This window comes from Falco naumanni, chromosome 2 (genome assembly GCF_017639655.2).
Source record: "Falco naumanni isolate bFalNau1 chromosome 2, bFalNau1.pat, whole genome shotgun sequence".
NCBI classification, from domain to species: domain Eukaryota; kingdom Metazoa; phylum Chordata; class Aves; order Falconiformes; family Falconidae; genus Falco; species Falco naumanni.
In genome coordinates, this window is record NC_054055.1 from 97,179,466 (window position 1) to 97,199,055 (window position 19,590).

General features: G+C 41.9%; 2 protein-coding genes across 11 annotated transcripts in view; both read right to left on the reverse strand.

The window, feature by feature from the left end:
• The window catches only part of CLCN4 (chloride voltage-gated channel 4), a 45,203-nt gene extending 34,138 nt beyond the window's left edge, over positions 1 to 11,065 (reverse strand). Inside the window, exons 1-3 of one of the 6 annotated variants that reach the window (XM_040582765.1) lie at positions 10,949 to 11,029; positions 7,280 to 7,345; positions 4,686 to 4,830 (exon numbers count right to left, since the gene is read on the reverse strand). In XM_040582765.1, the coding sequence (XP_040438699.1) occupies positions 4,686 to 4,695 (10 nt within the window). In that variant the 5' untranslated portion in view covers positions 4,696 to 4,830; positions 7,280 to 7,345; positions 10,949 to 11,029. Of the gene's footprint in view, positions 1 to 214; positions 305 to 4,685; positions 4,831 to 7,279; positions 7,346 to 9,637; positions 9,825 to 10,948 lie in introns of those variants that run through there. The other 5 variants (XM_040582764.1, XM_040582768.1, XM_040582767.1 and 2 more) reach the window with 5 other exon arrangements.
• A 3,389-nt stretch (positions 11,066 to 14,454) lies between these two features.
• The window catches only part of WWC3 (WWC family member 3), a 103,681-nt gene continuing 98,545 nt past the window's right edge, over positions 14,455 to 19,590 (reverse strand). For 4 of the 5 annotated variants that reach the window (XM_040582774.1, XM_040582773.1, XM_040582772.1 and 1 more), the window contains exons 21-23: positions 19,300 to 19,530; positions 18,438 to 18,565; positions 14,455 to 17,006 (exon numbers count right to left, since the gene is read on the reverse strand). In XM_040582774.1, the coding sequence (XP_040438708.1) occupies positions 16,940 to 17,006; positions 18,438 to 18,565; positions 19,300 to 19,530 (426 nt within the window). In that variant the 3' untranslated portion in view covers positions 14,455 to 16,939. The remainder of the gene's footprint in view (positions 17,007 to 18,437; positions 18,566 to 19,299; positions 19,531 to 19,590) is intronic. The other variant, XM_040582771.1, reaches the window with a different exon arrangement.

Consider the following 19,590-nt stretch of genomic DNA (forward strand, 5'->3'; position numbering starts at 1 on the left):
AGGCTGCCTCTAAAGACAGAGGAAGATGTGTGCAAAGGTGTGTGGCAGGAGAGTGCCTGCTTCCTTTAAAGATATTTGGTCAAGGACCTTTTTCAATGCCACAAGGGATAATAAGCAAAGGAGGAAGCCTGAACAAGAACATAGAGGGACACAAACCTGATGCAGATGATAAGGGAGATGGGAATGGGAACCAAACCTGGTCAGTCACACCCACTGATGAGGGTAGTGTAAGAGTGTCTGTTCCAGTGAGGTTGTCTGATTGGGGATCTTGTCAATTGGGAAACTACGGGAGACAGTGGGGGAACTGGGAACAAAATACACAGAGACATAGACTTGACAAAGCAAACATGGAGGCCATGACAAGAAACAAACTTCATCACTCATACTAATTGAAGAGCTGTTAATTGTGTGTGTGCCTCTGGGATACATGGTCAGCTTTGCTATGGTTGAACTTGTACATGAGAAAGTGGCAGTCGTGTCCCCCAACATGGGCAGAGACCTCGGGTCCATGGGCTGGGCTCCAGCAGGTGGGCAGGAGGGTCCTGGGCCAGGATGGCTGGAGGAAGCAGCCCTGTGCTTCTACATCACTTAACAAAGTGTTGCTCTAAAGAGTCATTGATCCCACCCATCCTAAAATTGGTGCCTGGGAAATGGGGTCTTCCAGAGAGTTCCTAGGGTTTGTAACCTGAAATAGCAAGCCAAAAACAAAAACAAAACAAAAAAAAACCCAGCTAACAGGGCGTTACAAGAAAAAAAAAAAAAAAAAACATAGGAAAACACATAAGAAAAAATGGGGACAGACACAGACTTCAGGGGGTTTATAGAACTGACCCAGGAGAGTCTTGACTGACACAAGATAACTTTTGCAGATCACTGGTGAGGCTAGCATGGTACTAACAACTGCTACCCGCTTTCCTCCATCAGGTATGGAAACACAGACTTCACAAGTAAAGAATTTGGATCTTTGAATCTGTGAGGAAATCTCCCAGTTTTGTAATTGGAACAGGCAAAAATGTGGCAGATAAGCTTTTAAACAACAGCCCACGCGCCCTGCTGCTCTGCTCAGTCCCCCTTTATTGGCTGCCTTTTTTTCTCCTTCTCTCCATCTTCAACAGTTTTACTTGAATGCTCTCCATGTAATATTTTTCCCCGGTGAGGACTGTAAGGATATAACAAGCGTGAATACTCAGCTTTGTCAGTGTCTGCTCTTTGCACTCCACTGGGTAGGACTTTCTGGACGACACAGACAATGTGCTTAGCACAAGCAGCTGAGAAAAGCATTATCTTGCAGGCAACCAGCAGGTCACCATTATAATGCTATAGAAGCCTTTTTAAGTGCGGAAATCAAGTAATCTCCAAGCACCGTGACATGTTTGTCTGAAAGAGAATCAAGCAAGGGAGCTGCAGCCTGGAGAAGGAAACCAAATGCAGAGCAGGTGTCCCTCACCGCGCTGCTGAGCACAAATAAGCTGCTGCAAGATTGAGGAGATTTAAAAAGCAGCAGGTAAGAGGAGTGCCAATTGAACTAGCAATACTTTGCCAGATGAGAGCACGCTCCTACATTTACCGAGGGAAATGGCAGTCTGAAGGTGGGATGCTGTGGCTGACACCAGGGGGCTGAAGTTGCAAGTGGAGCTTGAATTCAGTGTCTTGTGTACCATAACCAAGAACCGGAATGGAAACCTGAAATGAGGTGAAAGGATGAGACCATGCTATTATTTTGTAACGCTGTGATATTTTGCAGATCATTTATTTCACCCTATATTTCCCAGACAGTGAAGAAGGACCTGTGAAGAACATGCCGTTCAGACTGCTTGCCTGCATAAGGCAGCCCTCCCTGCTACATAAACAAACTTCTGGGAACTCTTGTGCTGAAAGCATTGGCAAGTTTTCCTTATACTACAAGAAAACTACCCAACGTGCTAGTTATATCACATAAAAAATAGCTTCTTGAGTATGTTGTCAATGCCCAGCACATGACAGTATTGTGATGGATAATACCAGGCCAGACCACAAGTATGTAGGGTAATTACAATCTCAGCCTGAATCTACCCCAAAAATACGTGCTACACAACACGTCCAGGGAGAGAAAAATGTGCTAGAGACCGCAGGGACATGGAAGACTGAGAAAACAAACAAAGTTTAAACTAGGTAGCGTACCAATACCTGGAAATTGCAGCTAGCTGAATGATGATCCGCCTTACAGTTCACTTCAGGTACTAACTACACATCTGAAAACAGAGATGTGATACCAGATTATGCAAACCCCAATTTTAGTAAGTAAAACCTAGCTACAGCACTTTTGAACCAAGTACTACAGCATTCCCGTCTTAAGTCCTAGCACTAAGCACTACAAGTATCTCTTTCTCTTTATTTTGCATTTATTTATGTCACCTTACTTCAGCATCTGAAATAATCTCCAAAATTTATTTCAGGAGAAGGTAACTTGCCCTCTTGGAGATGCTTGAAGACATGCTTCCAGTTCTACTGGCAGAACTGGACCCTTACACATATAACTCGGTTATATGTATTTGAATGCAATACATACAAGTTAAGGGCAAATTAATCTCATCCAAACATGAATTTTAGCCACGTGTACTGCAGCAATCCACTCCAATGATGGCAAAAGTATGAGCATTCATGATGCGAGTTGTCTCACCCGGCATGAGAAATCTGCACTAGACTCTGGCCACTAAAAACTAGACTCCTTTCATTGCTGATGAGAGGCAGTATACTCTATACAGATGAAATTTATCAGATCTATTTTAGATATTTACATTACAAAGAGAATGTTTCCCAGAAGTGCTAGTTTCTGTTTACAAAGATGTCAGAGGTAGACATCCACATCTCCTCAAATGAGTCCAACACTACCAATTCAAAAGAAAACACTGCAATACCATTACATGCGGAATTAGTAACAAATGCAAGTCACAGTCACTTGAACACCTGAGCACCTAAGAGATTTTGATACTCTGGCAGAGCTTATATACACTGAAAGCTGTTGAATCTTTCTGAGTAACTGACATACGTATTTTCCCCCTTCGTTGTTCTGTGTCTTAGACATCCTTGCTGTCCTTTCCACTACTTTTCCAGATGCTGATGCAACACAATTTGTGCAAGGGCAAACATCTCCTGCTTAGTCCCTCATTCTTTTCCTAATAATTCCTGGCATTCCACCAGCTTTTCCTAGGGCAGACATCCAACATTTTCACTGAGCAGTCTGCTGACTCCAGGCTATGGTCCATGAAACTCAGTGGCCAGTTTGGAGCCCATCATTCTGTGGTCTCTTAGGCACATTCTCCCCATTGCTTTGCCTTTTTTGACTTTGAATTACATCTGCTATTTCATACCCTGAAATACAGTAGAAAGCCTTCTTCAGCATTTAACAGTAAGCTCTCACTTTTACTGACTAGCTTAGTATATATAGAACTGAACATTTTTGTCAACGCTCTGCTTTAATAATTGTAAACAGGTTCTTGCTGAAAACTGAATGAGGAAACAAAGAAATCTGACTGAATTACATAGCTCCTGAGCTCAGAGGGTTCTGGTTAGCAGATTTCCCTGGATTTAGACCCATGCCAGACTACTGCGGTCCTATAGATGGAACAAAGGCCCAGCAGGGATCAATTCACAAATTGAGAGAGGCCACAGCACTAAACTGGCAATTGTGTTTCTTGATAGAGGCTCTCCTGGCTGCCACATAATCCTAGATACCTTCCAGAAACCTTCGGCCAGGTCAAGCTGATATTCAGTCCCAGATCTCTCAGCTAGCCACGCTTGGCACACAATATTCTGAAGTAGAAAGGAGACATTGCCCTACAAATGTTGGAGGTGCTGTCTGAGAGCAGCTGGAAGTAAGGGTCAAAAGACCAGGAAGATTGGCCCCTGAGGTTTGATGACTATCGGATAATTTGTATTTAACCACTGAAGCCTCCTACATAAAGAAAGCAGAGATTAGTGCAAACAACCTACAGAAGCCAGAGTGCAAACACAGGGAGCTGCCCGACAGGCTGGGGCACACCAACAACCACAGCAGGTACTGCATGGACTGCAGGTCTCTTCTGTTACATTTACTCACTTGTTGTTTTTTTTAAAGAACTAGAAGTATTATCATATTTAAGGTCATGGGTTTTCTGCAGGTCTCACAGTGAGTAAACTCATCATGTGATTGGGACCAGTTGTACGATACACTGCAGCTTGGAGCCAAGTTTTATAGAAGAGAGATAAATTACATTTACAATGGGAACGCTGACAACCTCTCAGCTTTATAGCACTATTACAGTACGTGCGAATGTAGAAGCCACAGCCAGAAGAGCTCTATTGATGAACTGACATTGTAGGTATTATGTTGACTGACTGGTCAGATTTGAAACGTATTTGACATGGCAAGCACAGACCAAAACATCCCATGTTTCAAAGAAGCTGAAAAGTATACTGATGGGAAACAACCAGCTGAACCGTCATCAAAGGAAAAGTCTTGGCCCTGGCCTATTGCTATTAGACATGCTAGTTCCATGCTATGTTCTCCTCATCCTGTTTTCTGTTTTAATTGGATATATTGCACTGAGGCAGGCAGTACATTTTTTTAATGCAAGTCCAACGAGTTTCAAGTTACTTTCAACAGATCACAGTTACTGAATTACTTCAACACTTCAAACGTTTCTAGCAGATGAACATTCACCTACATGCTTTCATCTGTGTGCCGCTTTCCTTGAAGACAGTAGTGGGGGAGTTGCAATGTGAAACATCACAGTGTGCAGGCAGCAAAGCACACCTCTCCTCAGCGACTCTTCTGCTGTAGCATAAGGAAGAAGTGAACCCGGCAAGAGGCTGGGGGAAGAAAACAGAAGCCTGAAGGCCAGTTGCAAGTTCCTTAATTCACATTAGTTTGGAGTGACTTTTCCAGGGTGTCCAAAGTATCACCTGTCCCATATCTTCCAAATGTGGCATGAGTTAGCTGACACACAAAAGCAGAAGACAGTGCATCTCAGGGCTTTTCTAAGCTCTGGCACCAATACACATACAATGATATACGTACAATACTAAAAGGGGGAGATTCTACTCCAGACACAATGCTTTTGAAGTGATTCATGGTCATTTCAATCATGACTCCATATCAGGCTGAGCATGCCACTGATCTGAATGGTTGGTCAGATTAGCTGTGCTCATACGGCATGACATGATGGCAGGTACTGCACAAACCAAGGAGCACGGGGGCTGTGAAAATCCACAGGATTTATTTTCTGTAGTACTCAATAATGAACAACGCAGTCTTACTGGTTTACTAACTGGCAATGATCACAAGCCCCCTTGGCGCTGACGGATGGTTTGCCACTCGCTGTGCCCTTAGTACTTGTATTGACTGTTCCTAGTACCGTATTTTCAAAACAGCCAAGCATGGTGTCCCAGCCTCATGGCTGTCACCTGCTCAATGTGATCTGTCGAGCAAAGGCACCTCACCTTGAGAGCTGGGTTCTTTGCCAGCATCCACCCACCCCTCAGTCCCAAGGGATTTAGAACACAGCCACAGAGATGGACGCAGAGCATCCTCCACCCAGGCCTCCAATCCAGGCAGTTGGGAGGCCAGCGCTGCTTGCAGCGTGAGCTGAAGAGGTCAGCGTTGAGAAGGAGTCCTAAAAGGATGAGGCTGAGGGAGAAAGTTCCTAGAGCTGGGCACAGTTACACCACAGGTCTTAAGAACTACCTGGCCAGAGAAAATGGGGCCTGGTAGCTGAGGAAGTCAGCAAGCAAGATTGTTAAGAGACACCTTGAAAGACATGAATGGAAAGTACAGGGATATGATTAGGGGTGTATGTCTTTTGGGGAGGGGTTGGAGAATGAGGTCTGTTTAGTCTGGAGCCAGGAAGGCCAAGGGGGGGTGTTGTGTTTGTGTGTAATTCCCCTTCCACTGCCTGCCACATAGGAGAAGACAGTCTAGAAACAGCGATGTGACATCACACCCTACAGGATATAGGAGGCAGGGAAATGGTTATGAAACATTCTTCTAAACAAGAATTAAGATGCTGTCGGGTAGCATGGAAGATGTCTTCAGCAAAAGCAAGCAGGCTGACTCATTGGCAAGTTAAACAGGTGGTTTTCTGCAGGTCAGAAAATACCCATGAGCAATTTAAGACTATTCACCTTAGAAGCCTCAGACTGAACAAGCTGATTGATTTATTGACCTTCTGTTTCAACAACGGTATTTAAAAAAAATAAATATTACAATGGCTTTGGATCAGAGCAAGGTTCAGGGTCCTGGAAAACACCGAACCCAATTACAGGCCTTTTTGGAAACATAATACGGCACACTAGAAGTGGAGAATAATTAAGTTGGGAAAATACAGAGGGAAGATGGGATATTAAAATTGGCAGATGCCTTTCCTGCAATTCAAGGACTAATTCCACAGCCTCTGTATACGAGTAAATAGCACTGCAAACCCTGAGCCTCCTGCCACACAAGCACAGGCAGGCTGCAATATTGGAAACGTTACTGTAAAATATTGCAGCGTCCTACTGCATGGCCCCACCATCACATATTAAGGAGTTTCCTGCTATGAGAGTGTGGGCAAGCTAAACACAGTCGCATCTTTGATGTGCAGCTTTACCCTGAGTAACCTCTATGGAAAAAATTATGAAGCCACAGCAGAGCTCAAAAAAGACAGGGCACCAGATCACAGGGGAGAGTGCCCAGGAGAGAAAGGGAAAGCGCAAGGGAACATTTGGGATAAATGGTGGAAAATTGAGGCACAAAAGGCTCTTCCAGACCAAACCGCAGCTTCTGACCACCTCTCCTCAACCACCACACATGCTTATGGGGTGAGTGCAGAGGACATAACAGGGCTGGCCAGGAGCATAGGTGAAGGGAGGCATGGAGGGAGATGGGGCACACCAGCGCACCCCAGGAGCTGATAACCAACCATCGGGGCTTTCCAACCCTTCAGCAACAGCCACACTCTGTCTTCTCCTTTTCTCCTTCTGGGAGGCCTCTGGTCACCACGCTTCTCTTCCTCCAAGGGAAAAACCTTACCCCAGTGTCCTGCACCCCACTCCATCCCAGGACAACGCTCCCTTTAGAAACCAATTCCTTTTGGTATGAAGTATCATGTGTCTGATCTCTGTTCAAGATTTCTTGGAAAGTCTGAGCAAAATTAGTCCAGCTGCTGAGTTATGTCAGAAAGGAAAGGGGGGGGGGGGGGGGGGGGGGGGGGGGAAATCCCAGCTCTTTCCCTGTGAGCTTCAAGTGGAATTTTGGCTCTATATAAGAAAATGTTAAACTCACATCTCTGGTTCCAGTGAGTCTTAAAGGTCCCTCCAATAAATTTAGTTGTTAGCGTAGATGTCAGGGCTGTGGAAAAAGCAGGAGGGAAGCATTGCTGACTCTGGAACATCCATCTGCATTTTTCAAACAGAGCTGAAACATCTCTATTAAAGGATGCTCTTCTGCTAACAGTCCATCAGCTTGGGCACATGAGCCCCATGGGCCTGCATAAATCCCACATGCCCTTGTTTCTTGAAGGAAACAAGATTTGATTAGATAAAATTCAGAAAGCCTTCAGCATCTGGAGTAAAAATCAAAACTTCAAAGACCAGACAGACTGGAAATCCAGCTACCAGTGTAGCAACATATATAGTTTCTGTTCTTGATTTCCCTCTAGTCAGTCCCCTTCTTCACAAAAAAGAGGGGTAATTTCTCTCCTGGAGCAGCTATTTTTACTGCCAGAGAGCTCCAAGCCAGGGCTGAAGGGTCAGGATTCCTATGCAGTTTTCCTCCTCATGCCACACAGCTGAGCTTTGCAGCACCAGGTTTGGTTTTTCAGTGCTGCTCTGTCTCCTCCCTCAGAAAATGATGGGATTAAGGGGGGGCAGGGGAGCGGAACAGTTCTTGGACTGCAAAAAAGGCAAATACATTCAGAGAGAACAGAGTTTCACTGTCAGAAGGGAAATGCCCTAGTATATAGTCACTCCTAAAAAGCTCTCCCCATAAATGGGGTGTTCAATGGCATTAAACACACCTCACTGAAAACCTTTTTAAGCCTTCAGCTTGAAATAAAGCTGATAAACCTGTAGTAGAAAAGCCATTAATCTGTTCTACCACGTCACTTCTCATGATTTGAGTCGAGGCAGTGAGTCACTTTCACACAGAGAGGGTAACATTTTCCTGCTTGATGCCGATGGGCTGCACAGTTACAGACAAGGTACTTCGCACCGCCAAAAGGAAGCTCCCCCACCCACAAGACAGGGAAAACTTTTCCTTGGGGTGATGTTTGAGAGCAACACGTCAAAAGTGTTTTAGAAATAGAAGCCTACAGAACGCTGCCAGCGTTCCTCTTTGGGCATTAATGATTGTATGTGATTTTTTTCTGTTCTGCCGGGCTAGAGATGAAGACATCGGAATACCTGGTGTGTATGTATGCACAGGCACACAAATGAATTCGGCTCCTGACCTACAGCCTGACCCCATTTCATTAGATGGGAAAAACCCAACAGACACACACACTCTTCGAGCACCCTGCAAGCTGCAGCCTGATAGCAAAAGCAAACTGGAAAAGGACTGGTACCTATGCGCACTATGTCACTGTTTGAAGGTTGCGCACCATGCCAAGCCGAGAGCAGCTCAGACCTAAGAGAGGCTCACGCGACACAGCACCGACCACCAACACACGCGAGAGTGCCCTGAACCACAGGTGAGCCAGGGGGTGGGAGCCTCCCCCTTCCCCCTGCACAAGCCCTGGGCTGCAGTCGGGATCCCGCTCACTGTCCTCTCCAGGCCAACAGACAACTTCATGATGAAGCAGCTCCCAGATCCAGGGGGTTATGGCATTCTGGAGAGCCTGTTTGCTCCAGGTAGATGGTAAGGACCCAACCCCACGCAAACATTCCCCTCCAACACCATCTCCTCCCTCCTCGTCTAGTCATTGTTTAAAAGCCACCAGCCACTACCTTTGACAAGGTACTACCTTCACAAGGCAGCCCCCAGCCCGCACAGGCACTCAGCACCCGTGGGCATGGGTGAGCCAGGGCACAGCACCACGGTGCTGCTGGGCAGAGAGCCCTCCAGCTAGGGATGTTTCCAGGGTCACCCATTTTATACTAAACAACTGCTAGAGGACTAAATCCTTCATCTCTGAGTTGCCCCAGCATAAATTTTAACGCCGGCACCTTGTCTTTTGTTGCACAACAGATACCTGACTCAAACTGGGAGACCAGGAGAACCACCACCCTGCACATATTTCCATAGGGTATTTAAATATGCCCCGGGGGGGGGAGAACCCATTGCATTTTTATAACCCGTGTGTGGCAGCCCTGCTGTGCACTTCATATAGGCGAAGAGCCAAGCCTCATCACACCTGGTGAGCAAGAGCACAGCTTGATCACCGGGACCAGTGCTGGAGAGAACTGACTCAGCCTTGACTTCAGAGGGAGTCAGGAGAACAAACCCAGCATGGGTGCCGTCGGGATGCAAACCCCTGCCACCTCATGTCAGTCTTGGAAAAAAACCCAGAGGTTCTGTTGGAGAAAAATATTTTTTTTTTTAACTATAATAATCAGTTATGAAGAACCATTGTCCTTTCTTACTTCAATAATTCATCATATCCTTCCCTCCCCTTCATTTTCTGATCCTGACACGACTGCATACCTGATCACTAGAAACCAGACCTTATCTCTCACCGGGATGTACAGCTTCCTTCAGCACAGGAGATCCAGTCTCCCCCATGAGTGTATGGGTGAGCACACAGAGACCCTACGCCTGCCAGATTTTCAGATTTTTCCAATAGTGGGAAAAATTCATTTGAACAAAGAACAGGATTTTCAAGAATAAGAAAACTTCCTGCAGGCTGGGAGTGAAAAGTCACCTGACTTTCTGCCTGGTGAAGCTGCGGCTGAGTCATCCTCCATCCTCTGGCAAAGGCACAGAATTATTTATCAGAATTCTTAAAGAAAAGGTGTCATTTCATTTTTCTGACTAGCATAAGCTCAAAAATTAATGCATCTTCTTGCATTCTAGCATTTATATTAGAATAATTTTTAAAAGTAGTAAAATATTTTTTAAAACCTAATATACATTTAAAAAGCAATACAGAAGAGAAAAAGAAACCACAGAAGAGTCACCATTTTTTCTCCACAAATACATGTCTTCATATATTTGTATAGAGTGCGTAGTTAAACACCCACACCAGGAAAAGAAAGCAGACTCTGGACTTTGCTTATGTAAATACCAACAGTCAAAAAAACCAGTTTAGCATGGATTTTTATGCCTTTTGGTGATTAGCATTTTGTGTAAGAAGTAAAAACCTGCTTGTCATCTTGCATGTTCCTCCTGGAAAATAATTTTTCACGCTTCTGTTAGATGACAAGCAAAACCTACCTTACACTACAGCAAATTATGCAGGAAACCTGCCGGACTAAGTACTCTGAAACCACATCAGCAAAAATTAACAGTAAAGGAAAAGCCTCTTTCCCCAAATACATTTATAACCCCCTAAGCAAGTTAATCCTCATTCCTTTATAAGCTTAGACACATCTGTCTGTACAATAACTTCCTTTAGGCATCCAGGAAAAAATAAACCACCAAAAAACCAACAACAAAACAAAACAGGGAATGCAAGCGAAACACTATTGCTGCTTTCTCTCTCTGCATGACTGGATGATGATGGCTGCTCACGTAAATACAGAATTCAGCAGACACCCGAAGGAGCCATAGCAAAATACAGGGACAAAGGGCCTTCTTCAGCTTTAAAGCTCCATCTGGCAGCATTTCTAACGGAGATGTCAGCCGGGAGATCAGCACAGAGCCAGCAGGCAGCCTCTGCACCTGCAACCCCTCTGCTTGCAGAGAAACTGTGCCGCTTTATTTTCAGCTGAAACTCTGCCCAACAGAGCTGGAGCTCTAGGATGGCAGCACTCGAGCAACTGGGAAATCAATTTTTCAAAGAATTATGCTGCTTACCTGCAATGCAACATCATTTAGCCCAGTCCCAAAGATTTTAATAGCATCCTTTCTTGGGTGGTATGGCTGCAAAAGCAGTGATGTCATGGGGAGGAAGCAGTAACAATCACGTGACTGCATCCTCAGTCTATAGGATATCTGACAGGAGACGGGGACAGAGGGAGATGGACCAGGCTGTAATCCCACAGGATTAAACTGCAAGCCTCTTTACCCTGCCCTACCTACTCGGTCACCATTAGAACACGTGCGCCTGTTTTCCTCCCTAACCTGAGCTAATTATTTTTTAAAGGGGTTGTGGATTTTTTTGTGACAGCAACAACAATACATTTTTCATGAGGAAAAAGCACGGTAAGTACGCAATGTGCACACCAAGAAACATTCCTGTTGACACCACAGCAACACCCAGGTGTCGGATTTTCTTTCTTTCATCTCTTAAGAAATATGTCATCGCAGCAGCTTGGAAATGAGAGAAACCACAATTTCACCATCCCTTGCGTTTTTCCTTCTCCCAGTGCTCCATTTCAAGCTTAACCAGACCGACTTCCTTCTACCTTCTGCATCACGTTCAAGCTCTGCAAGCTTACCTCAAGGGTTTCACCCCTATTACCTTCCCTTCTTTGTTCTCCCCAGGCAGCCAGGCAGCCCTCCACTTGCAGACTTCTGCCTTTTCTTCAATGCAACTGTCACTGCTTGAGATTGTCCTATATGCCAGCCATCTCTTCCTTTTCAAAACTTCTGCTTTAGTTTTTCCATCAAATATTTAAAAACTAGAACACCCTAAAATGTTGGGGGGGGGGGGGGGGGGGGGGTGGCTGGGAAGGCAATTGGCCTGTCACATTTTGGTTAACTATTACATCTCAGAATCATATTTTGGGGGGATCTGGGGGTTGTGTTTTCTTAATTTGGGTTTGTTTGTTTTGCTTTTTAAAACAATTTTATTATACTCTACAATGTATTTGAGCTCTAAAATGAAATAATAATTTCTAAAGTTCTGACTCTACATAATGTGCACAAGCCACTAGGCTCACGTTCCACAAGGCACAACAGGTTGTAACTGTTCTTGGTAAAGATTGTGTACGTGTTTGTACATGTGCAATGTGTTTTATTTCAGGACATTCACCTTACTGCTCATTTTCTCATATTTAAATATTGTGCAGACTGGTTTTACCCCTAAGGGTATCCAGGGATGTACTTTGTATTACCAAGCAGATGCAACAGCTAGGCAGAGGGAGATCTTGCACAAGCCACGAAAATATCCAGGGGTGAAGGAAGGCACACGCATGACTTCCACTCACTTCAAAGGCTAAGGAATGCAGTTCTGGAAGCCCTTTTAGTCCCAGTGTATTTAAGCAGGTATTTATGGATGCACGAAGCAGGCAGCCCCGGCCCAGCAAAGCCAGCCAGTTGACACAGGGTGTACAAACCCCTTTTTCAGAATGGCTATACGGCTCCTCCAAATGTTGTCTATAAGCTGAAGAAAGTTCTTGTACTCCTTATTTCTGGTACGGACTCCCCATACAGAAGCCACATGTTGGATTTTATTGTGAAATTTGAACACTCAGCTTGCTTCACCTGAAGTTCTCATACCTTTCTGGAGTGAGGAGCACACCTTGAGAGAAGAGATTTGATTAATCCCTTCACAGACAGCACAGCAGATCACAGCTCTCTACCACTCCCCGATCAGTAACAGCCCCAGGCCTATTATAACAATGTCAGTGAGGTTTGGAAAAGCGATAAAAGCCCTAACTTCCCGCCATGGGCTGTTCTTTGGGCCTGTTAAAATCAGTATTAATAGGCCAACTGAATGCTGTGGAGGAAGTTAAATTAAGCGCTCAGTGTTTGTTTATTTTCTTGATAATGTATCTGCAATTTGCCTTAATCAGTTTATGAGGGGGGAATACAGAAAACAGCAAGTTGCTTTTAATTGGTCAGACACAAACATCTGCACCCGGGAACTTCTGTGCCACAAGACACACACTGTAACACAAACACCGTGCCCTAGACACAGAATAGTAAATTTTGTGCACTAACCAAGTGAGCACAAGGGTCTCAATTCCTCTTTTTTTTATCCTGGACGGACTTTCCTCAGTTCACTTCCTAATTTTTCCTTGCCTATTACCACAGTTGAACTCAATGAGTCTGCTGCTGAATGTGTATTTTTAGTTGGATGGTCTAACCGTAAAAAAACTAAAGGGACAGAATACCTAATTCTCTATAGAATTTGTGATTCTATAACCTAGATATTATGTTCACATTTAAGAGATTATTAGAAATAATAAGAAACCAGAAATATTCCTAAGAAGCTTTTAACTCCAAGAATACTGAGATTTTCCAAAGTGCAAGCAAATCACTTAACTGACATTTACAGATTCCAAAACCAAATCAGCTTTACTCTTTGGTATTTTCTTCCAATGATACTCTGTCAACTGTGTGGTCTCAGGAAAAAGAAAATACTCTTCACATAATGTTTTTGGAAAGATTGTTCTTGCTTTTGCTAGCCTGCAGTTTCTCAAGTCTCTCTGTAAATACATTTTCCTCCTCTCAAAGGAGACTGGAGTCAAAACACACTGTAAAGTGCCCTCTTCCCTAAAAATTCAAACTTCAGTTTTACATCCACTGGAAACAAAATACATAGTTCACATACTTCCTAGAAAGAAAAATTGCTCTTTTTTATACAGCATTTGTCTTGCAAAGCACTTACAAGAACCGCAGCAAGAAATACATATAAGACTTCATTCTTATAACAGAACGCCCATATCAACATACCCGTTATAGCTTTTGTTGTTGATCCCGAGGTTGCTGAGACAGAGACGGTTGGTATTCCACATGACTATTTCTAGCAGACCATTTAAAAATAACCTCAACTCTGTCATAGCCTTAATGCCTTGCAAATACTGGACAGAGACAGGAGTCACATGTCAGTGCTATTATTTTGCCTCAGCTCCTGCAGCTGAGGGTTGCAGAGAAACTGAGAAATGGCCTTTCTGTAGTTATACAGGTTTAGCGCTTCCTTTGTGAAAACAGTAGTAACGGTCAGCCTAAACAAGTCAAACGGTATTCTTTTGAGTAGCTTCCACCTAGGAATTAGTCATAAGTAAGATATTACAGAACTAAAGATGTCAACTTACTTGCAGTACGGATCTACATAGTACAAGCCTCTGTTGGGGGGGAAAAAAGGTAGTTCAAGGTGTTGTTAAGTGGAACTACCCATGAATTCTGGGAATACGCAACTATAAGCCTCCGATATAGCTGTCAGCCTACGGTGAGCAATAAGCACATGGGAGAACATACCGGCCATTCCTTAGACTCTGCACCCCTTTCAGATCTTCAGTGTAACCTCTCTAGGATCTCTGATGTCACAGATTTCCTCTTACTTTTTTTTGAAAATTCATTACATTCACCTAAATGACATTGTTATTCAAAATACAAAATTTCTTTATAAAAGCATCATGAATGTGGCAAATATAAACCATTCAAAAATGTCTTTAACATATAACAAAACTCTATTTCTGTTTATGGCAAATTATTTATTTTGTAGAAGAAATACTTTCAAATAATACAAAAATGACACAATCATACAGAACTGTGACAAAAACGAGAGAGATGAATACTGAATATGATAACTCATTACCACATCAAGACAGAACTCATTACAGCAGTCAGAATCACAGATGCACAAGAGACGCTGACGACATCTCACAGCAGTCACTATTTAAAAACACCAACTGAACCCCCTGACAGAGAGGCCACCAGACATTGCCCCTTCATTATACAGTCACAAAACAATTCAGGGTGGAAGTGAGGTCCCTATCCCAACCCCCGCTGAAAGCAGGCCTAATGTGACCAGGATGCTCCGGGCTACGTCCAGTCAAGACCTCAACCCCTCCATGGACACAGCTCCACCTCTCTGGGCAACATCTTCCAGTATCTGACCATCCTCACGGGAACACGGTGTTGTCTGTTCTCAGTATACAGCAAACATTTCTGGTGCCACCGCACAGTAACTTTTGATGAACACTACTACGTAAAGGCCTCCACTGAACATGAGACATCAAATTCTGACTAACTGGTCTTTTCAAGTAATGAGCACTGAAAAGCTTGCTGTCCCTAGAAATTTTACCCAAACACTAAAAATTTCTTACATTATTTGATTTTTATCTGCATAGTTTCTGAATATGTCTAGTTGTGCCCAAGGAACCCAATACACACCCACCAAAGCTTACTGGCAAAAACAGACTTCAGGATGGTTAGCATGATAAATGCTAAATATAATTTAATGTCATATATATTGCTATACGGTCAAATCACTTGATGCCTGTAACGGTTATAGGCCATCCTAGGGAATGGGGGATACTACCTGAATAATAAATGTCTGCGTTAATCATCCTCATTGATTAATGATTTAGGTTTACAATCTTTTTTCCATTACTTTTTGCCTCAGCTTGGACAAGTAAAAGCGATTAGTTTCACTTTCAGGTTTTCCTGATCTTTGAGAAGGTAACAGAATATAAGCTCTTGAAACTCACAAAGAACACTGACTGACTTACAAAATATTTGAAAATATTCTGATTGGTTCTAATAAATTTCTTTAGGTTTTGGCTGTTGGTGTTTTGATTTCCTGACATATTGGAATCTAGAACCAATGAAACCTTTACTTTAAGAAACAGCATGATCTTCCTTCTAGGAGATTCCAGCCAGCAATTTGCAAGGTTAGTCTTGTGTTGGGCACCTCTCTTTGTAGGTAATGTATAATTAGAAAAATATGAGAAACTATTATAGTAGCTTAGTAAAGAAGTATTTTTTACATACTTGCAGGATGCAAGGACACAAAACTGGCATTCTCGGGAATTCAGGGTGACAGTCTTTCATTAAAACAAATGGTCACAAGTGAAATTATTTCTTTGCAGATTTTAACTGGTCCAACTAGCAATCAAGTGAGGTATACCTTCCAAAATTATACACCTTCTCCCCTGGAAAGCATCACTGTTCAACAGAACTTGCATGCAGTAACCTCAAAGCACATCCTTTAGGATGAACATGTATTTAAGCACCCTTGCTTAATGCAGCTGCTTTCTGAAATCAGCACATATGTACTTTCCTGCATGAGATCACTTCAAAACTGTAGAAATTACTATAATAATACTTTAGCGGTCTTTCCACACAGCTAGCTCAGATTGCTCTTTTAACTCCCTTTTCATTAAACAGCAAAACAAAGACCTGTCACCCTTTTCCTTCCTCCGTTTAAAATGAGAATCTAGTTAAGAATATAAAGATATTTTAGACACAACTGAAATGAAAACAATCTATTAGTGCACAGTAAGAACATGCAAATGAATTCTGCAATGTTTAACATCACTTCTAATCAGTGTTAAACACATTGCAGGTGATAATATTTTGCTATAACACAGACAGTGCTAAAGGATACAATGTACGTAATAAGCTACAGATAATAAAGCTGAAAAAAGTGACAATTTTAGAACATAGTATTTTCATTTCAGGTATCAGAAACAAAACCAGCTCAATGGTTCCATTCTACTGTATGACAAATACTGAAGAACAAAATTTCAGTCTTAAAATACATCTTAAAGTAGGTATTTTCCTTCAAGGAAAAAAGGCACTATAAATAAATTACACTACAGTGAATTTGCCTGAACTCACTTTGTTTCTGTCTTCCAGCCTTTAAGTCAAATAAAACAGCATAAAAACTGTACACGCTCTTAACAGGATAGTCGATCTTTTATAAAATAAGTTGTCTTCAGAGATGTCAGTTTCACAACAAGGAAAAACCAAGCCTTGTTGCAGTCGCCATTATAAAATATATATATATATTTATATATATGTTTTTGTTTACTTTTACTTTTTTTACTTTTTTTATTTTTTACAAAATGTGTATATTAGCTTTCGCACTTTTTTTTTTTAAAGAAAGTTGGCTAGTCTAATAACTTCATTAAAATAAAAGCGATAAATACTTCATGTTTACAATGCAACATGTCATACATCATCAGCTGGCAGAGGAGGTATGTTAATCCTTGGTCTTGTAAAAAAAGCTATCTTCTCTCTGTGATCAAAACAAGATAAAAAGGAAGTCAATCAAATATATGCCTACTTCTTTCCCCCACCCCCAAGAACATAATATCTTTACTCTGGTTAGTATTTGTTACCTACATACTGAACTGATGGTTTATTTGAATACAAGAAACTTAAAACTATTAAACCTCACTGTATACTTTTGGCAACTTTCTGTTGAACACAATTACAGGTTTTGAAAATGTAGGTAGAAGCTTTATACAACTCATTGAACATCAGTCATAGTGGACTGTAAAAAGGTTTCACAGGACAAGCCCTGCATAAGCCCCTTCTGCAATGCAATGTTCACCCTTGTACATTTTCAATAATGCCTACCAAAAAAAAGGGGGGTGGGGGGGGAGGATGGCATTCAAGAGTTATATTTTTACTTCTTTATTGAGCAAACAGTACACGCTGTAAAGTGTCACAAGAAATGGATGTTTGCATAAAAAGAGCAAGAATTCAAACAAGGAAGACAACTTTTGCTTCATTTTCTACATCTCATTTTATTCAATTCCCCATTTTTGTATCTCCATAGACAAAGCATAACCCCCTGTGTCTCGTTACCAGAAATGTAAGATGTAAAAACAACCCTAAAATTTGTTCCTTTTAGTTCCTCCTCACCTTTGTGAGAAAGACCTTTCCAATACGATTCAAGCAAAATAAATTACATTAGAGGACAGACAGCTTTCCTATTTCACTTAAGTATACATTTTCCCTGAAAAAAATTTCTACAAAACTAAACACTGGACAAAGAGTATGATGTAACACTGTAGCTGAGCTGCCCTCCATATCTATGCTGCAACTAACATTTTCTTTCTCTTACTGTTACTCTCCCAATGAAAATTCTAAAAATTTTAATGCTAAAGTAATGAAGTCTTCCTGTGAAATGCACATTATCATTGTCCCTTGTACACAAAACTGACTGTGAGAAAAAAAAAATAAAGCTAAGAGAGGACACATACCACGTGAACACAGATGAAATAGGGAAAAAAATCCAAAGAAAAGGCTTCTGGAGAGAAAGCTCAAATACTATTAAGTCCTTTTTAGGGAGAGAGTGTTACTAGTAATGTTTCTGTATTACATTAAACAAATTTGCATTGAAGAATTGACACAGCATTTGAACTTAAGAGTGACTAGGCTAAGTTGAAAGAACCACCCACGTTACGTGGGCACTTGAAGAAATTTTTATTATTTCTTTTTTAAATTTCACGTGTTTTGGAATTGTAACACTGCTGTTTTACCATAGCTTCGGCTCTTTGCACTATAAATAATTCAAAGAAAACTCGTGTCCAAATCAATATACAGTTAAAAATCACTGCCTATATAGAAGACACAGAATTTAAGCCAAATGCTTCAGAGTGCTGCTTTAACCTCTCTAACGAACCGTTGCTATGCTATTTCAGTACACATTACCACTTACCTAAAAGTCTGCACCTGAATAGGCTCCTTCTGATTTTGCCCACGCAACTGGTATATTTCTTTTGATGCTTTCTTTAGCATCTTTTCAGCTGCTTGCTCTTGGTGATGTTCAAATTTGGTCTGTCTGGTCTAAAAAAAAGAACATAATACTTAAAATGCTCACATGAATAAAGAAAACATAAGAATTCCCACGTTAAAATAATAGATTTTTTCCCACTCACCACAGTAAAACCACACAAGTATATTGTCCGAAATAACTGTTCATCTAAGAACTATAAATTCAAAAGACTGAGAGGATTGTTTCATTTCTTAATGTTCTTCAGACAGATATGTATTAAATTAATGAAATTTACAGCACATAGATCTGTCAAATAAGACCTTAAAATAAATTCAGGCTCACTCCTCAGCTCTGATACTCCAATGACAATTTTGTTTGTTGTGCAGTTTTTGCCACTTTTTGCCTCTGACTTCTTTGTCCAAGAATGGGGTGAGGTGGGAATCAAATCACATAATTAGGGAACATTCCAAATACTTGTAAAAAATTAAATATCGAATCACTATAAATTTACTTCAGAGATCTGCAGTAAGAAAATTATTAAAGTTCCAATAATAAATATCTAAAACAAAAACAAACCAAAAAATGCCATCGGCAAATAGTGCCATTCTCTAGTAACTGTCCTCAAATAAATACACAGCTTGGTAATAATCAATGCAATGCCTTTTGTTGTGCTAACTTCCAAGAACATAGAAGCAACATTCATTGTTTAACGTTCTGTAAAAACAGCTCTTTAGACATCTTGTCACAATCAATTTTGAAACCAGAAGTTTCTGCGCATGTCGAGTGCTCACTGATGTTACCATACCTGCCTTTCTGCTTCCTTCAACAAGTTTCGGAACCGCTCATCCCGAAGGACCCAGTGGGGTAGATCAGTCTGCCCTCTGTGTTGAGCATCTTCCAGACGCTGTCTCAGCTCTCTTAAAACACATATCTCCTCGTTCAGCTGTCTCTGTCTAGTTCTGGATGCCTGGAGATCCAGCTCCAGGTCTAAGGACGTCCTTGCCATAAGCTCAGCCAAAGATGATCTGCAGGACTGCTGAGTTATTAGGATTCAAATAAAATATGCAATATATTACTCTCAACATGGTGTATTGGT